The sequence below is a fragment of the Gavia stellata genome, chromosome 12 (assembly GCF_030936135.1).
Source record: "Gavia stellata isolate bGavSte3 chromosome 12, bGavSte3.hap2, whole genome shotgun sequence".
Lineage (NCBI taxonomy): Eukaryota > Metazoa > Chordata > Aves > Gaviiformes > Gaviidae > Gavia > Gavia stellata.
The window spans coordinates 9,626,181-9,646,915 of NC_082605.1; the positions used below are offsets into that span (position 1 = coordinate 9,626,181).

A 20,735-nucleotide genomic window follows, 5' to 3' on the forward strand; every position below is an offset into this window, starting at 1 on the left:
TTCTCTTCTGTATTACAATCATGCGACTTACTTAAAAAAAATACATTTCCTCTGTAACAGGAATTCTGGAGCCGTTTCTTGAAGGGAACGCCCCCTTCTCCCCCAAAAAACCAACCCCAGCAATAGCATCTAATCTTGCCAGAGTAAAATTTGAAGTATTGCATGCTATCTTCAATAAGAGGTCCTAGTCTTAAATAAAATACAAGAATGTAATCACAGTCTGCAGTAAAATACTTTCAGATAAGATTACAGCATAATTTGGGCGGAAATATTCCTTTCTCTTCAGAACTTTTAATGAAAGCAGATTAAAAGGAAGTCAGTTCTTTCTCATGTGCTTTGTAGAAACTACATTCATTGATCTTTGATATTTATTACAGTTGTGTTTTAATAGTTTTTATCTAGATTATAACTGCAGATACGGATTTGAGGTGTGATCTGAGGGTGTGGGGAGCCTTCATTACAGAAGAAAGCAACCCCAAAAATAGCGCTTCTGTAACTAAGAATTATTTGTTAGGAGAAAAAGCCCACGTGCCTTTACCATAGGATTGAGGTTGGTGCTGGCTATATAAAAATGCATCTAGTTCTTTTGAGCATAATATATTAGATTTTTTAAGTAGGAAAAAGAGTGGGTAACTACCATGGATAATGAAAAGTTAGCAAGAGCTTTTGATGATGAGAACAGGCAAGAAAAAATACTCCACTCAAATTGTTAAGTATTTCTACTGAATAATATAATTTATTATATAAGCAAAATACCAACAGCAACTGTAGTTTGGGTTCTCCATTTCACTTTTTCCATGATGATCACTTATGTAACAATTTCAACTCCTGGTAACATTAGGGTATGAATGAGAATAAGGCATTAAACCCACAGCCTGCACTCTTCAGCTATTGCTTCTTTGTACATGAATCTTGGCTTAACATCTGTCATGTCAATATTTTATACCTCAAATTCCCACACTGTGCAATTTTAGTATACATAACCTATATAATATAAATGTAGTTAATTTGGAGATGACTGTGATACTCTGTACACAGAATTCAATGCATACAGTTCAAAAGATGAGGTACAGCAATGCTGAAGACTTCTTTTGAACTGCTTTTGGAAAATCTCAGTTGCAGTTAGTTTTAATAAAATACAAAAATATCTATCAGCAGAAGATCAATACATCTGCATTGGAAAAAGGGGGCATTTGGGGAAAGGAATCCTCAATTAATCATATTCCACTGAAAACATATCCATTACCATACGAATGCAGCTCGCTCTCGTAACATTCTGACACCAAAACGCTGCCATTCTCGCTGATATATCCATAGCTCCTGGGTTGTATCAAGACAGGCTAAAACTGCACCTCCTTTCCATGCAATTAAGCGAGGATCCATATCCTAAATTCAAAACACAGATTGTACACAATCACTGGTGTAAATTTGCATAGTTCTCAAAACTCATATCCTAATTTTTCCAACAGTATTCACCACTTAGAATCTCAGAGTGAGGGGAGGAGAAAAGAAGTTTCTCAAAATTATTCAGGAAAAAATAGTGAGATAAAAATATGGAAAGAATATTTAAGGTGTTTAGAGAAGTCACTTTTGTTTTTTTAAGATGCCTTCTAGGCATGTCATGGAAATCCTGTCCTCAGCAGTGGAGGCTCTGAAAAATACTCAAGTTTTGATTTTACAAATTTTGCCTGATTAACGCCAAATGAAAATCACTCTTTTAACGCCATACTTTCTTTTTTACCTTAATAGTAATAAAAAAACCCCCCTAACACAATTTCTTGCTGAGCAGACAGGCTAACTTCACGGGCCAGTATTAACTGCTTCTTTAAGAATAAAGCTTTAGCTAATAACCACTTCAGTGATCAATACTAGTAACACTCTTGCTGTACCTCTAATTTCCTGCCTGTAATTGGAGAGTGCTATGTTATGAGCTGAAAGCTCTCCTAAATCTCCTCAGATATACAACTAATCCGTGGTTTTGAAAGAATATTACTTTTTTAATCTTTTTGAAGATTTCAACCAATCGTAGTTTATTAAGCATTTAGCTGTCAGTTAACAGTATACCTTAGGTCTTGTGATGACTTCAACATTTTCAACAACTCTTCTAAAGGAAGGTGGCATTTTGTTGAGAATTCGGTGTTGAAGAAACTCTTGAGCTTTATGAAACATAAGGCCTCCTCCCACTACTAAGATGGAGCTGTACATCTTCTTTTTTGTATCATCAGATGCTGGAATGAATGGATATATAGAAATATATCTGTTTTTTAAAGTTAATAGGGCCTGTATTTGTATTATAAAGAACTTAGTGCAAGTCAAACCAGACAGAAAATGGTGTTTGCTTTTAAAATTCTTTTTCTATTCCTTGGAGATTCAAAATGTCTAGCTCAAGAAACCTCAACAAAAAAATGCAAGTATAAGGAACAGTGTAGCTACTCTAGAGATGATGAAAACTTAGGGACGTATGCGTTACTTTGCTAAAATATACCCAAGTTACCAAAAATCCACACTGACTGACGTGCATATTTTAGAGAATTGTACAAATGTAATACTTACCGCAGCAGTCAATACTATGAAGAATAGCTTTGTCGAGGCCTAAGGCTTTGCCTTCAAACTGAGAAATAGCCGTTTTCCTGGACATGTGTGCAGTTAAAGGTTCCTCCGAATCATTTCCAGATATCATACAATCACTCTGGGAAGATCCCAATTCCACTTCTTGTGGGTAGATCCTCTCTGAAATGTCTGAGGCTTGGCTTCTCACATCTCCCTCAAATGCACCAGGCTTCGACATAGATTTTCTATCAGCTGTAGCTTTTGCAGACTTAAAAATGAGAAAACAAGTTGAGCTATAAAAATGCAAAAAGATCTTCAGCAGGTTACAGAACAATACAAAGACTTAACACCACTGTACTCCTCGACATCTTTTTGCACAGAAAGGTTAAGCATTTATTATTTGATTTTAATCCTCACTTTCAAAGTAAGGGTTTTATTTTGAACTCCATCAGATGTATCAATGCCATAATAAGAAGCCCTCTTAGACTCTGAAAATAAACAGTTCTAATTAAGGACTTGTCTAGACATCCGTAATTCCTTACTTTAAATTTATTTTTAATGCTTCTGGCCCAGATAACAAAAACATTGGTTTCTGATATGAGCTAATGAGTCCTGATTTTATTCCCCAATTAAGTAATACTTAACGAAAAATAAAAGGAGCATTCACACACCTGCTCCTGCTTACTTTGCGTGGCTAGCAGGTAATGTTCGTCATGAGGATCCTCAGGGTCGCCTTGTGACCTGTGTTGCAAAGTTGTCATTTTTTGTCCAACAATTCCAAAAGTTGCTGGATAAAACAGAGCCATCGGAGCCTGAAGAATGAGAGATTTGACATGGTTTTACTACATAGTTTTGGGGTTTTTTTGGTATTTACTATGAAAAAAAGAAAAAGCTTATTTTATTTTTCTCACAATTGAAAATTAAATATACATTTTTTCAAACAGTTTTGTAAAAGGCTAAATTGTCTTCAGCTTTGTGTAATTAAAAAAACCCCAAAACGTACAATTGTACATGTATATAGGTTTCTTCACAGATTCTGGCATTTTATGATAAATAAGTATTCAAATGCAGTTTGTCACAAAATTAGAAAATTCAATGAAGAGGTGAAAAATGTGCAAAATCAGCATTCATTCCTTACCCTTGAAGAATAAATATCATCATATTTAGTTGAACCTTTAGCTACAACCACTCTGGCTAAAGCTAGTTAGGAAGTCTTGTGCATCCACTAGTGTTGCATTAGGCCCATTCATACATATAGGAATTAATTTTAAAACTATCAACATGCATATGTTAAGAACAACCCATAAATCATGTGGGCTTAGTATCACTGGACCGATACAAAGTGAGGCCCTGAGCCTGAATGCTGAATATAATTCTTGTAATTTTAAAAAAAAAAAAAAATCACCTGTAATTTTTCATCTCCTAATCGGAACTGGTATAATAAAGCTGGAGAATCTGGATGACGAATCTGGAATTCATGGTCTTGCAATCCAGAAATATCCTAAGGTCAAAAACAATGTAAAAAAAATTGTAACTTTTATATCTCTCTGCATAATCTCTTTAAACTGTAGGAGACAACAAAAAGTAACAAAACTCTTTAGACCGTGAATTTAATTTACCTATTCTTGAACTCTTTGTACTGCTATCTGCCAAAACAGTTTTCTACATGCCTAAGCCTCTAAAATAAGGGTTTGTGCAGAAAGAAGAGACCTACTGGCAGATCTTACAAAACTGAAGCTGAGAAAAAGCAACTATGCAGCTACTATCAGCTTCTTTCAGTAATAGGAACAAACAAACTACCTTTCTAAGAGTTGGGTCTCTTTCAACTAGAAGAAAAATAAAACAACTTACAAATACTTCAAGTCTAAAGCTTCTCCAGCTTTTGCCAGTATTCTACTGAGTAAAACGTTACATTTTATTCCATTTACAAGCACTTGTAGACTTGCAAAAGGGCTCCTCAGAGTGGCATTCTGTAACGGAAAAAAAAAATTACTTGGAGAATATACCATTCTCCCTTCTCACCTGGTCTAGATGACAAAATGTCTCCTTTAAGTGCTGAAGCAGCAGGCAATCCAATTTATTAGTTAACTGACAGTCTCTATATGGGAATCCTGCTCGTTGCATAAGCCAATAAAAACACCTTGACACGTCAGATCCTCCATATGCAAGGCACAGCCTAAAGCACAGAGAAGAAAAAGATTATTTTATTGATTTGCTGAAATACTGGCCTTTTACAGTAGCATACATAGGAATACAAGCAATGTTTTAGACATGCTCTGATCGTGACCTCCACATAGTTTGCAGAGCAGAGCATCAGTTCTGCCTGTTTTCTTCTTTTAAAGATGTCAGAATTCTTTAAGGTTCATACCATAACATGATGACCCTGTCACACAGCTCACAGTAAAAAACCCTTGTATTTGTAAAAAAAAATGTTTTTAAAGTCAAGTCTTTAATAAGCAACTGAATACATGCTTATAACAATTCTGCATATCAAGATACCTGGTGTTGCGATGGGAAACACCATCTTCTACACAGCAAACGCTTGTCTTCTGATCTCCCACATCTACTATACATGCGCTGCTTAAACCACTTCCAAAAGTAGCACAGACAGACTCCTGGTGTACAACAATTCCTAGCAATATGAGAAAAAATTACATCCAACTTATGCCAAGCTCCAGAGCCATGTTGTTGACATTTAAAGGATACCTTAATGTCTTTTAAAATCTACTAATAGCCTGACTCTGCACTGAAAGTCTGTATATTTAGTGAAGGGGGGGGGGGAGATGTACAGATTTTTTGTTGGGTAGGCCCTTAAAGTCCTGAGAAAAGCTAAGAGTGGGGTGGATGCCTATATTCAAATGTTCTTATTTTTTGCAAGTTTAAAGATACTGCCTCCAGACTTTACTTGTTTTTGTAACCAGTATTGCAGGGTTTTGGTTATCAGAAGCACATGAAGCATTTTCCTAATTTTTTCTAGTTTTAATCAAGTATGATTACCATTTTAGATATGTTCTTTAAATAGTTATAAAACAAGGTCCAATTTCACTGTCTGCTTTCCTTTCAATCTTAACTCTGTAAAAGAGTACCTTTGTATTTGTATCACAAGCCTATACTTAAACCTGAGACATACTGGAGGCTTCCGTCTATCCTTCTAGCCAGTGAAGGAAAAGAATAGCTCAATTGAGCTGTGTTTTGTAGACAAAAAATAAGCAGAATTACTGTTTTAAAGGCAAATGTTTTTAAATAGATTAAGAGAATTTAGTTACGCTGTATAATTAGTTCAGCTCTTCACCAAATTATTATTTAAGAAATGGCACTCTGAAGAGTTATTAATGATACTTTCTGATTTTCACTTTCACGTATCAGATGAATATGAAGCTTCGTGTTTTTTTCTACTAAGAAAATTCCTCCTGTTCCTCTGAAGCTAACACATTTCAACTGCAAATTCTTCTATCCTAGTGCCAGTACATTTTTACATAGTAGTATTATTAGGTACTGTTCACATTACTTCTATGTAAAAACCGAGGAGGAATCAAACAAAGTATTATTTAGAACCATTCTGATCAAAAACTAAAATTAACAGCCAATATGGCTTGTTCATTTTAACACAATGAAATGAATCAAATATATACATGCATGTGAACAAAATTTACATCTCATGAGAAGCACATTCTGCTGAGAGTAACACTTAGGAACTGTTTGCACTTCGTACTGATTAATTATTAAACAACAGCAGTATTAATCTCCAACATCTTACAATTAACTTACTGTTTGACTAGTTTCTGTCATTTAACTTACTATTCTTGTCCACTTTTTAAGCTTCTTTCCTTGCATACCTAATATAGAAAAGGACTTTGCAGCACCAAAGGTACTACTACTCTGATGGGGAGGTTTAGATTGGATATGAGGAAAAACTTCTTCACTTAAAGGGTTGTCAAGCATTGGAACAGGCTTCCCAGGGAGGTGGCTGAGTCACCATCCCTGGAGGTACTTAAAAGACGTGTGGATGAGGCACTTAGGAATATGGTTTAGTGGTGGACTTGGCAGGGTTAGGTTAACGGTTGGACTTGATGATCTTAAAGGTCTTTTCCAACCTAAACGATTCTATGATTATTTCAAACTAAGTATGCTCCATATGGTTGGGTTACTGTGCCTTCCATAATGACTTGCTGTGTTTTCTTTAAATGTGAAATCAGAGAAAGATGGCTAAGACTACAGCAGCTCTTTCCAGAAGACTAGCCAAAAACTTCCAGCAGTTTAATTAAAAGGAAACTGCATTACTCTCTTTCATCAGAGGGCTTTCCAGCCTAAAATAAATACGCAGAAGCAGCTAACAATTACTTGGTTATTTTTTAAAAAATTGTATTGCTCTTCTATATTTAGCGTATGCACTTAAACAACTCTGAAACCTCCTATTACATCATCCTGTAGAGAGGACAGTAGCAGCATCTTACATCATATACTTTTGTATTGAAGTCTAAGAATGTTAATACTCTGTGGAGTTAACGTTGTGCATTTTAGAAACACTTGAGAAATCAGACTGTTGCTACTTTTATTTCATCTGAAGTGAGAAGCTCACGGTTGGAATACCTAATAGCAAACCAAGAAACTTGTTTCAATGCTAGCCAACTGTTTTGCCCTGTTAAAAGAGACAACAGTCATGGGAATAGCAAAAGATGAAAGGCGCTAGTCCCAGCCAAACTGGGATTGATGTGCCAAAATATGCCCTAAAGGTAAAAAAAAAAAAAAAAAAAAAATCTTTACACTATTAATCATGAAGTGCTTGCTTATGTATGGTTTTACCTGAGAAGCCCATCTTCATTAGGATCATATTTACCAGTTCTTTCACATGTTGTTTATTATAGATGTCTGGAATTAGTAAAATGCATCTGTAGTACTGAAAATAAGAAGAGTAAATTAAAGCCGTCTCTCAAATTAAGTTTCTCTTTACATTCTTGAATATCTGATGCTAAGGAAGAAAGCATAATATACAAGTTATTAAAAGAAGCAAAATTATGGAAAGGGGGAAGGGTTTTAATAATTTACAAAATGAGTTCAGAGTAAGTACCAAGTTAAGGGTTGATGGGTCACTAAAATGTTTAAAAGTACAACAGATATGAGAAAAACACCTACTCGGCAAGGAGAAAAAATTATGCAAGTATTAGGCACCCATTCCTCAGTTGCCTCCTTTCTAGTCAACAAAAAAATCCCAAACAGACTAAGATGGAAATTTCTACAATGGGATTTCCAAACCGCCTTGGTAGAAGTTCTGTTAACAATTTTTGTCTTAAAGACATGCCCAAAATTCCAAATGAAGTCTTAGGAACCATGCTCACCCGCAGAAAGAATTTATTTGTTAAGAAAACCACCAGTAAGAGGCTGACACTAACAGGTTGCTTCTCTTTTATAGTAACTTTACAGAAGTGGACACAGCCTACATCAATATGTTCACAGCTCACCTTTAAGTCTTTCAATGGTATTTCCAGATATTTTTGTATTGCATGTGACCATATAACTTCAAGGTCTGCTAATACTGCAGTGAGAGAGCCGCCAGGTCCTGTGTGGAGATTCAACTGCCCTCTTCTAATAGGCCAATGTATATTATAAGAATCTAGTGGATTAACATACAGTGCCTGAAAATAAGAGACAATATTCTATGCATTGTTTTTCCCAAAAGACTAGTAACAAATACTAGAAAAATATTTCAGAAACTGATACAAGACATACAGCAGCACTCAAACCAATGTGACAGCAATACAGTGGATTTAACAGGGATTGATTATAAACTATTGCAATAAAAAAGACATTAAATACATGGTTTAAATTGTTTGAATATTCCTATCCATGGACAGCTACTATGAACACAACAGTATATTTTTCCATTATCTCAAATTAGTAACTACAATAATTTAAAGACTTTTTGAAGCTCATGAATTTCTAATTACTCAGCGGTGATTCCATGTACCAATCCTTTTATCAGTTTCTTGCTTTTTCTCTGAATTATAGCACATGGGCAAAGTTCTCCACAAGTCCCTGCAGAAACATGGATTTACAGCAGCAAAGGATCAATGTTATTTTCTAGGTAAATGAGGGAAACTGTCTGGTCTTGCTGAATGATAGTATGTATTCAGTTAGTCTATAGTAAAGCTTCTCATGTATTGCTTGATTAAATTTATATGCCTTTTAATACATACTAACATACAGCAAACTGCTACTGATTACATAGCCGCATTAAAACGTAATACCAAGCCTCGTTGCAGCAGCAAAATTAATCTTACCTCTTCTCCTACCAAAAATTCAGGATGATTCGATGTGTTTGTCCACTTGGCCCCAGAGCTGTGATCTAAAATAGCTGGCCGCATCTGTCTGTTGTATGACCTGGCCTGAAATGTAATCAAAACAAATGCTGTTGATAAATATTTTACCAGTCACTTTTTTATACAGGAAAGAAAAAAGAAACACCCCCACCCCCCTGAAGAACCATTTTAAATCATCATTGTCTCAGGTCTTCAGAGTTAGGGCACACAATAGCACTATCCATATTTGCTGCATAAAGGGTATCTATTCTTGTCCACTAAAACATAGCATCACACCAAATGACTATATGAATGACCAATTTAATAAGATCTTAAGAATGAGTTACCTGATCAGGTGACACTGGTATACGCCTTGCGCCATTTGACATCTTTTTGGACCATATTGCTTGGTCCACCATTTTAAGGCCATTTTGTCTCTGCTCAGTACTTTCAGGTTTCTAAACAAAACCCACAAATATGCAACGTAAATACTTACTTTCCAACTACATGTCTGTATACTGGTAATACTGAAACTATTATTAAACAACGGAATCATTACTGTAGTTGATAGACTGTAGAAAGGACAGAAGGTTGGTACAATGTAAAATGAACATACGCTTATTTTTAAAGAAACTCTTTTTTACATTAGAGTTCCCAACACCTATTTGTCTAAGTCAACTTGAATCTTTTAATTGATTGTAATGGCTGCTGGACTTAATCACCAGAGTGAGCTCAAGACATTATCTATTTAACTATAGAAATATTAAGTAAGAGCAAAAATGTTTCAATAGCTCTCCATTACTTAAAGGTGAGGTTTAATATCACAGACATTAATCTGATTAATGATTTTTTTGTACAAAGTATGAATAAGATCACTACATATATTTTTGAGCAAGCTGGACTGAAATTACTGGCTACACTATCCAAGTTACAAACCAACTTGTAAAAAAAGCATTTACAAATGGAGCAGCCCAATTCTAGCTCTACAGTTGTCATTCTATAAACACAAATAGTGTGTGTGATATCAGACCACAGAGCAGAGAAATCAATGAGCACAAACCCTCAACCAGTCAATATCTTAGACTTGGATCATTGCGAACAAGTCCAATAAAGCCCTAACACAGACCGGTGCAAATCTACTGACTTCAGTAAGGTGACATTTACAGCACCTTAAAAGAGGAAAAAGTTTGTCTTGGGACGTATTCCTCTCTGGAAAAATATAACGCACGAGCGGAAGATACGCATTACACAACTAAAAAATGCAATAGAAATACGTGGATAAAACATCAGTTTCAGCAAGCTGGGAGGACACGCCACCGGTGCGCGGCCCGGCTTACATTGAGCCCGTCCCTCAGGAGCCAGCTGTCTCTGTAGGCCGCCTGTCCTTGCTGCTTGTGCCGCCGCGCGATGACATGCGGAATGCCCACGGGCAGCGTGTCCGTGGCCCTCCCGAGCCGCAGAGTCGTCGAGCCAGGGTGTATCACCACGATGAAGTTGCTCTGTATTTGCTGAAAGCACCACAGGGCGCAGGGGAGTGGGCCGGCGTCCCCGCGCCCACCTGGAGCCGCCCCGGCGTCCCCCCGTGCCCAGGCCTTTAAAAGGCCGAGCCTGCCCCGCCCTGCCCTGCCCTGCCCTCCCCTCCGCCCCAGCGCAGCCGCTCGGCCCCGCGGAGCCGCCGCCGCGGCCCTGCCCCTCACCGCTCCCCGGGCGGCCGGGCCGGGCCGGGCCTGGCCTCACCTCCTGCAGGGACTCGGGCACGGCGGCGGGGACGATGGGCCGCTTGACGCCGCGCTGCTCGCGCTCCCGGTCGCGCTCCTTGTCCTTCCCGTTCTCCGCCTCGCCCTTCTCCGCCTGGGTCATGCTCCCCGCCGGGCCAGCGGCGCCAGGCGGAAGCGGCTCCGGCGAGGGCCGACCAGCACCGAGCCCGGCGTTCGCGCGGGGCGGAAGCGGGCGGGCCCGCGCCCGGCGCCGCCCCTCAGGCAGGTACCGCGGGGGGGGCTCAGCGGGGAGGGGCTCGCCGGCCCGGCCGCCCCCTCAGCGGCGCCGGCCCATGTCCCGGGCCGCCTCGCCTCGGCTGGCGGCGGGGCGCGAGGAGGCAGTGGCTGCGCCGGGGGACTGCCCGGGCTCTGCGCTTGAGGGGACGAGCAGCGGTCAGCAGAGAGCCTGGGGAGCACCGCCGCCGCTCCGGGAGGCCTGACCTGGCGGCAGCCGAAGCCTGTCAGCTGGGCTGTTACTGCTCGGGGGCTGGAAGAAGGGTAACACAGTCCTCCGAACAACTTACTTAAAAATAGTGTCTATAAAAACATCATAGTACAGCTGATGTATGTGTGATACACCTGTGGAGAACTAACAGTGACATACCTACCTGTACACACCTGGCCTGTGGGCAGGAAGCTCCGTTATAAACTACGAAGATGTGATGTTTGAAGAGCGGAGGAAGGTATGTTTATTAGACTGAAGGCTGCTGTTACACAGCAAGTTTAGAAGATTGTAACTTTATGTTGGGTACGTGTTGGCAGGAGTGGAAACCAGCGGAGGGGGTGATTTCACCCCAACTAGCTGGCTTTTGCCAGCTAATTTGTAGATGCTGATGTTAACCAAGAGGCATTGCTGGATGTTATAATTTCCTGCTAAAGGGACTATTAGAGAGGTTTAAGTAAAAAATTTGCGGTGGCATCTTGTAAAAGATAATTCAATCTGGATTCTTGGCTGCTAATCTTGTCTCAAATAGACACAGCCCTCTCCAACTGAACAGAAAAAGCCAAACCTCAAACAAAACCCAAGAACAATAAAAAACCCCCATCCTGAAATGGGGTAAATTAGTTAATAAGTAGTTACTGTTTAAAAGAAAATAACTCTTCTGTGTTAGCACCCTATTTGAGTTCACTACCTTTTCTTCCTCTAATAAAAACAAAGCCTAATTTTATTGAAAAAAGTCTTACCAAAATTTGTACAGCAAATATGCTTATACATTTGAGTAAGTTTATAACAGAGAAGGAAGTTGTTTGAAGAGGTGATTATAAAACAGGCATGTTATAAAACCCATTATGGGCCTTAAGGAAGCAAGTTTGTAAAAGGCAAGGATTGTAAGACAAAGTAATTTGTAAGTTGCATTTTTTTAAAGTATCATTACCATCATAAAAATACAGCAAGGTACAGAATATGTTAGTACTGACAAAAATAGGGTAAATACAAAACCTGTTAGGAAGCTCTGCTTTAAGTTTGACGCTTGAGGGACCTTCTGTATCAAATATAAATATGTATTCTTCCTCATTTGAACAGAAAATCGCTCACTGTACTTCAGGGAGATTTTTTTTCTAAAAATGATGAGAAAGTCAGCCTTGTGACAAGCCAAATATAATTTACTTACTACTTTGCAACTACAGTAAAATGTTCAGAAACTATACAAAGACTTTAGACAGTAAACATGTATTTAATAAAACTGCGGTTCAGTTACACTGGATCCTTGGAGAAGGAGTTCCCAGTACAACTTCATTAATCTGCTTGTATCACAGAACAGTTTCCAGTTAGACATACACATTCACAACATTCAAACTTATTTCGTCCACCACTAAACTCTTCTTCCCTTTCATCTTGCAAATGTGTATGCTCTTTTCCCTGCCTCTTCAGCAGGTGTTTACCTGAAAGACAGTAAGTTCAGTACACTCAAAGACAACAAGGCCTTTCTTTGTAAGATATAATTATCTAAGTAACAACTTTAAAATAAAACTATTTTTAATTTAGCTAAATGAGATATCCTAAAGGCTCACAAGCTTCTATTCCTGAACCAATTATACATTGCCATTATTACCCAAAAGCCCTCCCCACAGCCTTTGCTGGCCTCCTGGCTAGTAAAAAAACCCCATCCAAATGGAAAAAAAAAAATCATGGGAGGAAGCTTATCCTTTTTCTAGGGAACTGAAATACTGGTGCATGTGCTTTTTGGAATATGAACTTTTTTCCTACAAGACTTATGGGTATTAACCACCAGCGTGTGTGTTTGTTTTCTTGTAACTTTCATTATGGTAACAATGGGGAGTGAGTAATGAAAAAGGATTGTTTACTTAAGTCTTTAAGTAAATTAAACCATACTATATATACATCCAGTATTAGATGAAACTCCCACCAGCTAAACTAATTAAAAAAAAAGAGAATTAAAATTCAGGCAGCTGTAAGAAATTTAAAGACCAGGGCTTTTAAAATGGTTTTTGCCCCCGTTTTAAGCAATTCTGAGATTTATGCTATACTAGAATTCAAGATTGGCATATCTCTATCACTGTAACAGGAGAAAATATTTTTACTAATAGTCTTTTACCAACTTATTGATTTTCCTTCTTTTCTATTGATGTACTTTAAACAAAAAACCTCATGTGTCACATGATAACTATTAGAAATGCAAACAATGTTTCAGTCACTACCCATCTGGACAGCACTTTAAATTAGCAGCCAAAAAAGATGAAAAGTTCTGAATAGTTTTTTATCAGCTGTGTTCAAAAATATTTGCTCCACTTTGTATATCTACTTCTATGCAATTAAAAGTAGAATCTCACCATTTCTGAGCCAAAACCTTTTAACACCCTCCTCCCCTTTTTCCCCGTTTACTGAAAGTATCTAACCACTTTGATTCTCTTCCTGTTTTGGTAATCTTTGCAAAAGGAGGACAGAACGCTCCATTCTACCTTAACCTTCAATCATCATTGTTATTTAAAAAAAAAAGTTCAAAGCAGGATACAGCAGATTTGGAATTACCTTCCTCATCCACCTCCAGCCATTGGTGGTGGACTGGGGCCTCCACCCCAGTGATTTATTCGACCCATCCTTCGGCGAGGATGTGTTGGAGGCCTGAAAAGAAAGCAAGGAAAACAATATCTATTCAATCTGCATTAAATTGTTAAACTAGAAATATAATAACACTGTCTCTAAGTGGTAGTAATTAGAAAGTTAGAACCTCTGGAAAAGTTGTTTGGGTTTCATGTGAAAAGCTGTAAAAAAACTCCAACCCCGCTTTCACGAAAATTCTCTTACGCAAACTGTTCTAATTACGCCCGTCTCACAAGAGAAAGCTACGGCTAACAGGCTTTTACACAGTCCTACACAAAAGTTAGGCAAACCATTAAGAACAAAGAAACACAGTAACTATACTGTTCATAGAAATTATATCCCTATAACAAAGTGTTTTGTTTTATCTGTAGATAATCTAATACATGATTTTTATTTACAGTAAATACTAATTTACTATAAATCAAATGCTGAGTATAAGCAAGTCTAACAAAAGAAGAATTTCAACAAAGATCCATACCATTAGGCAGGTTTGAAAAATTGTTTCAGTGAGTGTTATTACAGCCATTTAGAGCTATGTATTGTTATCAATGAGTTTCAGACAAAATACCGCAGATAAACATTTTAGTCGTCTTCATGACCTGATTCAATGCAAATCACAACTGTAATCTGAACACATTATGTCATTTTGCTAAGACGGGAAAAAAAATCAGAAGTAGTGTGAATATGAGAAAATACCCTCTTCCATCATTGTATCCTGAATAGGAGGAAGATGTGTAGCCTCTTCTTCTCAAATCTGGTTGAATAATGCTCTGGAAACTGAAAAATAAAACAGGAGTTAGGTGAATTGATTGCTAGATATAGTTTCTGAATTTTTTGGATTGCAAGAGAAGAAATGGACTGAAAAGCAGTAAGTAGCGTTCAGGAATGAACAGTATATCTTCTCAAGGTTACTGTTTAATAAATCTTTGCAATTTTTCTGAAGTCATTCCAAATTACAGTAAGGCTCAAATGATAAAATCTATTATTTCTGGTAAATAAAGTGCAAGAAATGCATAAACTATAAACCTGTAACTGAAATAATGCGAGACTGTTGAATACATCAAAAGACATTTTTGTTTCTTAACCAGCTTCAATCTGGGGCCATAAATTTGTTATTACTGCTCTGTAATTATTTTTACATAGCCAGAATCTATTGTTCCTGGTAGAAATTCTCCAAATAATATCTTAATTATTTAATCAGCTATTAGAAAGTAGCTGTTTAACAAAAGTATATGCTTTTTCTTTTTGCAGTATTAAAATGGAACAAATGTAAGAAAACTCATTTGAACTCCCAGTAAGTTAGCATCACTTCTCATACACTTTTCTTTTTATTAAATATACTATAGTGCTTAATAACCAAAGCCCCATAGTCATAGTAAAGCATTCATATATGTTTTGGGGACAGTAGATATGGAATGCTAAAGAGTAAATGTAACATCTTTATTGTTGTGTTACAGATGGCACCGAGTAGCTTCTACCTATGACAAATCTAAAATAAAGCTCATCAAAAGAATTAATTTCTACTTACAACAGAACCACAAAATCTGCTATCGACCAGAAGAAATCTGTTATAGATGACAAACGCCAAGGAGCCCGACTCTGGTTATCCAAAACTTGTCCTGTAACGTACCAAGATACAAAACATCCCGCGATGTTTAGTATGTGACACTGTACAGCAGCTTACATAAAAACACATCTGCTGAGTCCAGAATTTGCGATGGAGAAACTACACTTCGTGGGCAACGGTAGCAAGTTTCATTCCCTACAGGGTATTGTCCAAGTACTTGAAATAATGGGATCACCACCACCAAACAGACACTGTGTCCAGATAAACTGACAATAACACACCAGTACAGTCTCTGTTTCCCTCTATGTGGTTAAGCTGCTTCTCTGTTAACGCTCCCGATGTACGCAGAACACGCTTGGACCTTTCACAGTCCTTAAAAACTGCTTAGAAGCGCGGGAGGCTCAAATCCAGGCCGCAGAGAAGCGGGCGGACGTGGGGTTGATTCGGTAGCGACAGTGGCAGCGGGCGAGTGGCGCTGCTCGCTCAGGGCTGCGTGCGGGGCTCTCCCGGGCCGCGGGGGCAGCGCTCTGCCCAGCGCAGGCCCGATGCCCCCCAGCCGTCCCGCGATCGCTGCCCAGATTCCAGCCTGGCCCCCGCCGCCCCGCTGAGGGGAACAGGCGCACCCCCCCGCCCCCCCCAGCTGCCCCTCACCGTTGGAGATGTACACCATCGCGGCGGGCCGCGGGCGCTGCCCCGTCACCTGCCCTCGGCCCCACTGCGCGTGCGCGGGCGGGAGGCGCATGCCCAGAACCTGCCGTGGTCGCGGCTCCTCGCTTCCGGCTGACGGGGCTGAGGGGAAAGGGGCGGTGGCGGCTCGGGGCGGTGGTGATGTGGCTGTGGCGGTGGTTGTTTCCCCGGTTCCCTGGCCACAGTAATGGTAGCGGCATGCAGCCCTCTCTAAACGGGGCGGTCCCCCTCAGCAGCCCCGTTGCGGGGCGGCCGCCCTGGGATCGGGGGTGTTCAGGTGGGGCGTCTCCTCCCTCATAGCGGGCGGTTCTGGTTCACTGCTAAAATTTATTTTAGTAGTTGCACCGCCGTCTAACGCTGTGTCGGAGCTCCCGTGCCATGCCCGATAAGCGTATGGTTTTACCAGCAGTAACAGGAAACAATAACCATAGCTGCTAGTATGCAAGGGCAGCTTTCGTAGAAGTTACAAGTTCTTTGTAGTCTTCTCTAGTTAACTTCTGGATCTTGCGTAAAAGCTAGCGCCTTTGTCCTTTGTCACGGCCTCAATTTTCTCTAGTTGTTGAAGAGAGCCTTTGTCCAACCCTGTGGTTTTCTCTAACAGAATACTAAAAGTGATAACTCACGGTAGTAAAGTTAGAAATACGACCAAATGCAGATACTTCTTTAAAACTTCAAAGGGAAGTTTTGTTCCTCTTATGTAATGACAGGTATGTGGCTATTTATATTCCCATTATGTTGGTGGGAATGTTCAGCCCAAAGCTGAGCATTTGTTTTCATTTATTTTATATTTACAAAAACTTTGCCCTGCAAATGGTGACTAGCATTTTTTGTCATGGGGAATCCACGGATGTAAAATAGCTATATAGGCACATTAATATAATGCCTTTTTTAAAAAACCTAAACTAGTAGAGAAGGGATGTGTAATTCTGGGAAACAGCACTAAGAAAAATGAATATAAAAGCATTTTATTACTGCCTTTGCAAGACCTGTCTTTTCCTAATAACCATCAGGTAAAGTCTTTTGCTAAACCTCCTAACGCAAGAGTGTTGTCTGAAGTTGAAATTGTATTATAATACGTCTCTGACAATGTAGTTGTCCCCTAGTAAAGAAATTGTTTGTAACTGACAGGTGTTTATAAATGTTTGATGTTCCAGCAATAAACTCTTGCAAACAACTGAAAGCAATTGTGAAAGAAAATTACCTGTTAACAAGGTATGTAAAATAAATATTTATCATTAATATAAGATGTAGGTAATCTACCACTCAATAAATGGGGAAATACAAAAGTGTTTAGAAAATAGTGGCTGCTACACAGTGCATAATAGGCATAAGTACAGGCAGTATGTTAAAATTATTCAGGGACAACATCTATCCTTTTTCTTAATTAACTATGTTTATGATGATTTTTAAAAATAATAGTCAAGTGTATTCAGATCATTTTCAGTTTACAAATTGCAAAACAGCCTACATAGGTATAGAAGAAAAACAGAGATTCAGTCAGTAAGTTATTTGAACATTGTTTTTAGATTCACGGTGAAACTAGATAAATGGAACAATGAACTGGAAGAAAGATGTATTGGTGTACTTTTAATTTATGGAGTGCATAGCAGATCTGATATCGTGTGTTAGGTGATACCGTTACCTAAATACTAAGTTATATGGAAAGTGAAAACATTACTTTAAAAAGGTTTTGTCAAATAACAGGAAAATAACAGTACTCAAGGAAAGGATATGACAAATGGATACCTTTGTATTAGTATGGTAACATGTGAGAATGATATAGTCTTGTTTTTAAATTATTTACATAAATATACTGTGTTTTATTTTCACTAGGCTTTGCGACAAAACAATAAATTATCTTATGTTTAAAGAACTATTGCACATGTCATAGATACAACATTTACCAAGGAGAAGACAAAAAGAGGGAGAATGGCAAGGGGAACCTAATGGCAGTAAGTAGAGATAAAGGAGGTATTGTAATCTGTGATGTATTGAAAACACACGCAAACTGACTCTTGCTAGTATAAAAACAAATGTCACAGTCCAAATTTTCACTGTACTTTAGACAGAAATGTAAGAGTGAACCTGAACACAAGCAGGTAATTATTCCATGTGAACTCATGCTCTGTATGCAGTTGATGTTGTCCTGCATGAATTAATGTAACAAGAGTTTGAACAATTCATTCCCTTTTTTAATGTATTATCTTTCAGAGGGAATGTGTTAATCATGCAGAAAGGAACAATGTATTTTTTGTTTTCCAAATGACAAAAAAACCCCCCAAACCCAAACAACAAAGATGAAGACTAGTGGGTTCTTCAGTTATTCTTTTTTTTAAAGTAAAATCATATGTGAGATAGTCTTGGTTTATTTAATAATGAAGTAATAGTAAGTATTGTCTCAGTGCCCTAAAATTAGATAATTACAATGCAAACTTTCTTTGTGAAATGTATTTTTGGTGAACAAAATTAAAGAAATATACTTTTAAATTGAGAGTACTAGTGTGTGCGTGTGTATTCCTAATACAGTTTTATTTTTCCAAGAAAGCATGTTCAGGTCAATAACAGTGGCAAAATGATCAACCATTGCATAAAATGATACATGAAAATTTTAGTATTTGTAACTATTTTTAAAGTACTTACATATGCATTATGTATTTATTTATTTTCATATTTAAGTTTTAGACATGAAAATGTGAGATTTAAAAGGTGTGGTTAAAAGTCAATGGTAGCATTGCATTATCAAGCTTGTTACCTGTCGGCCTGTCCTTGGGTCAGGAATGGAGTAGAGAAGATGAATAGGGAAACAGTTATTCATGTGTATTTGCAGTTTATGGTACAGTTGGGACAGCAGGCGTGGACATAAGCTTGAGAGCTTGTTTCTGGTAGCTCCACAGCCCTAGCATCCCGCTCTGAGCAGCTACTCCTTCACAAAGGGCAAGGTGGGTGTCTCAAGCTGTTGCTAGCTAGAGTCCTTCAGTGATCCTCACCTTTGCTTTCAGTCTGTGTGCCTGATGCTGGGAAGTTCAGAGGACCACAGCAGCAGTGCACCTGCACTTAATGAAAACCAGTAGGAAAGGCATTTTGAAAGTCAGCAACAGAAATACAAAACAGCTGAGTTGCCCTTCTGAAAGTGGGTACCATGAGGAATAGAGCCAGGCAGTCATTGGTGTATAAGAGCTAAAAGTTAACATACATACATGCTATCTGGAAACTGGGGAGGTGTGATTGTTTTGATGGTAGACAAAGTAAATATCTGAACAGTGCCATGAAGAGTAGTGTAGGCCATATATTAAGGTAAGTAATCGAAAAAGACCAATACTAAATGGGCTTTCCATTTTTTTTAACACAATCTGAACTCTCAGTGGGATACCTTTTTAGGCTCTATTGTAGATGCAGATTTATATAGTTTGATTCCTTGTGAATTGTGTATTTGAATATCAATACCTTAGTCCTGGTGACCGAGCAACATATTACTGTGCTTTAGTAACTTTTTCTAGTTTTTTGTCAAGCGTAGCAAAACCCCCTGGCTCAGCTGTTTTTATAGCATTTTATGTACTAAGGGGTGACCTTTTAGTTGTGATGCAAGAGAATTAGAAAATTGTGCACATAGAGAAGTGGTGATCCAGCATGAACAGGGCTTGTACTCTCTAAAATTTGTGCTACGTTTATAATATGAATGTAAACTTCTTAAGAGAAAATAATTTTTAATTAAAAGCTAAATGGGGGAAACTTGACCCTGCCCTGAAGAGGATTTGCAGACTATTGACCACAATTGAATAGCAGAAATAGAAAAGGCATCTTTTTTTTGCTGGCCTATAGTTTTTCCACATAGTGATTATCATGTTGCGCCATCACATCATTTAAATGGAAACATTCAAAACTTAATTTGGACTTGAATTATTCATAGAAGATTTGATTGTCATGTAGTGTTTGTCACATGCACACACAATTAATACTGTATGTATTATAGTGAGAAGGTCTTCTAAACTCCAGATTACAAAGGTAGAATGTTCATTACAACATAAACATAAAATTCAGAGGATATTTCACAGAATTCTGTTTTTTAACAGCTTTTATAAGAAAAATCAAAATAATTTGCTATTTGTGGAAGAGCTGAAACTCAATTCTTGGAACTAAGTTATGTTGATTTAGTGCCAGAATTTTAAACAGAACTTGCCTGTTTAAGTAAGTTTCAGTTCTGAATAATTAATTGAAGACCTAATTTTTTTTTATTCTTTGGTGCCCCAGAGGAGGATATACTTGTGTACTGTGGGGTTTGAGTTAAAGATACCTTGTGCATTTTTCAACTGGAAGATATGTTTTGCAAAATCAGCAACTCTGATGTCAGCATAAAATCAGGTCAATAAAATAAGCACATAATGCTGTGAACTATTTTTTCCTCCTAGCTGGGACAGAGACTAGATGTTCTAGTAACAGAGTTTGTCTGCGTATTGTTTTTTTTATACCATTTGTTGATATCTGAATAGCAAACACAATGAGGCTTTAGTGCAAAATTACTACAGTTAACAGTTTGAAAGCAAATATATGCTGAAGGAATGCCAAAGAACTGTCTTGTGCTTTTATATTTCTTTAGATAACAGCATGCCCTTATATACAGAAAGCCATAACTGTCTGTAAATGTTACATATTCTTCTTAATAATAAAGACTTTGGCCCTCAGTAGAATAAAATCGCTGGTCCTCAATTTAAAGTTGTATGAGAGTCTAGAAAGAAACTTTCACACTCCTCTACGCAGGGTGAATAGTGTGCTAAATTCTTTGTTCAGGCAGAAAAAGAGCATGTTCAGTAATTGGT

The 20,735-nt window shown here is 38.1% G+C and overlaps 2 protein-coding genes across 3 annotated transcripts; both read right to left on the minus strand.

Moving 5' to 3' along the window:
* Nucleotides 1-725: 725 nt before the first annotated feature.
* Nucleotides 726-10,706, minus strand: ACTR8 (actin related protein 8). The gene is made up of 13 exons (XM_059823186.1): nt 10,584-10,706; nt 10,184-10,354; nt 9,194-9,304; nt 8,829-8,933; nt 8,010-8,183; nt 7,354-7,447; nt 5,050-5,182; nt 4,573-4,726; nt 3,956-4,051; nt 3,222-3,362; nt 2,554-2,818; nt 2,065-2,228; nt 726-1,386 (listed from the first exon to the last, which is right to left on the minus strand). Exons 1-13 carry the CDS (start codon nt 10,704-10,706, stop codon nt 1,243-1,245), a joined length of 1,875 nt encoding a protein of 624 aa, XP_059679169.1. The 3' UTR covers nt 726-1,242.
* A 2,885-nt stretch (nt 10,707-13,591) lies between these two features.
* Nucleotides 13,592-15,930, minus strand: SELENOK (selenoprotein K). Of its 2 annotated transcripts, none has more exons than XM_059823344.1 (4): nt 15,886-15,930; nt 15,196-15,286; nt 14,364-14,444; nt 13,592-13,688 (listed from the first exon to the last, which is right to left on the minus strand). In XM_059823344.1, exons 1-4 carry the CDS (start codon nt 15,902-15,904, stop codon nt 13,592-13,594), a joined length of 288 nt encoding a protein of 95 aa, XP_059679327.1. In that variant the 5' UTR covers nt 15,905-15,930. The 2 variants fall into 2 exon arrangements, with proteins under 2 accessions (XP_059679327.1, XP_059679328.1); XM_059823345.1 differs by having other exon boundaries at nt 13,601-13,688.
* Nucleotides 15,931-20,735: the final 4,805 nt, after the last annotated feature.

Coding starts and splice junctions, on each gene's coding strand:
- ACTR8 (XM_059823186.1), bottom strand. CDS start 10,706: ATGACCCAGGCGGAGAAGGGCGAGGCGGAGAACGGGAAGGACAAGGAG. Junction 4,052..4,572: donor CATTTTGTCATCTAGACCAG/GTGAGAAGGGAG, acceptor TTTTGACCTTAG/GATATTTCTGGATTGCAAGA. Junction 2,819..3,221: donor CGCAAAGTAAGCAGGAGCAG/GTGTGTGAATGC, acceptor CTCATTTTTAAG/TCTGCAAAAGCTACAGCTGA.
- SELENOK (XM_059823345.1), bottom strand. Junction 14,445..15,195: donor GCAGATTTTGTGGTTCTGTT/GTAAGTAGAAAT, acceptor TTTATTTTTCAG/TTTCCAGAGCATTATTCAAC. Junction 13,689..14,363: donor GGATACAATGATGGAAGAGG/GTATTTTCTCAT, acceptor CTTTCTTTTCAG/GCCTCCAACACATCCTCGCC.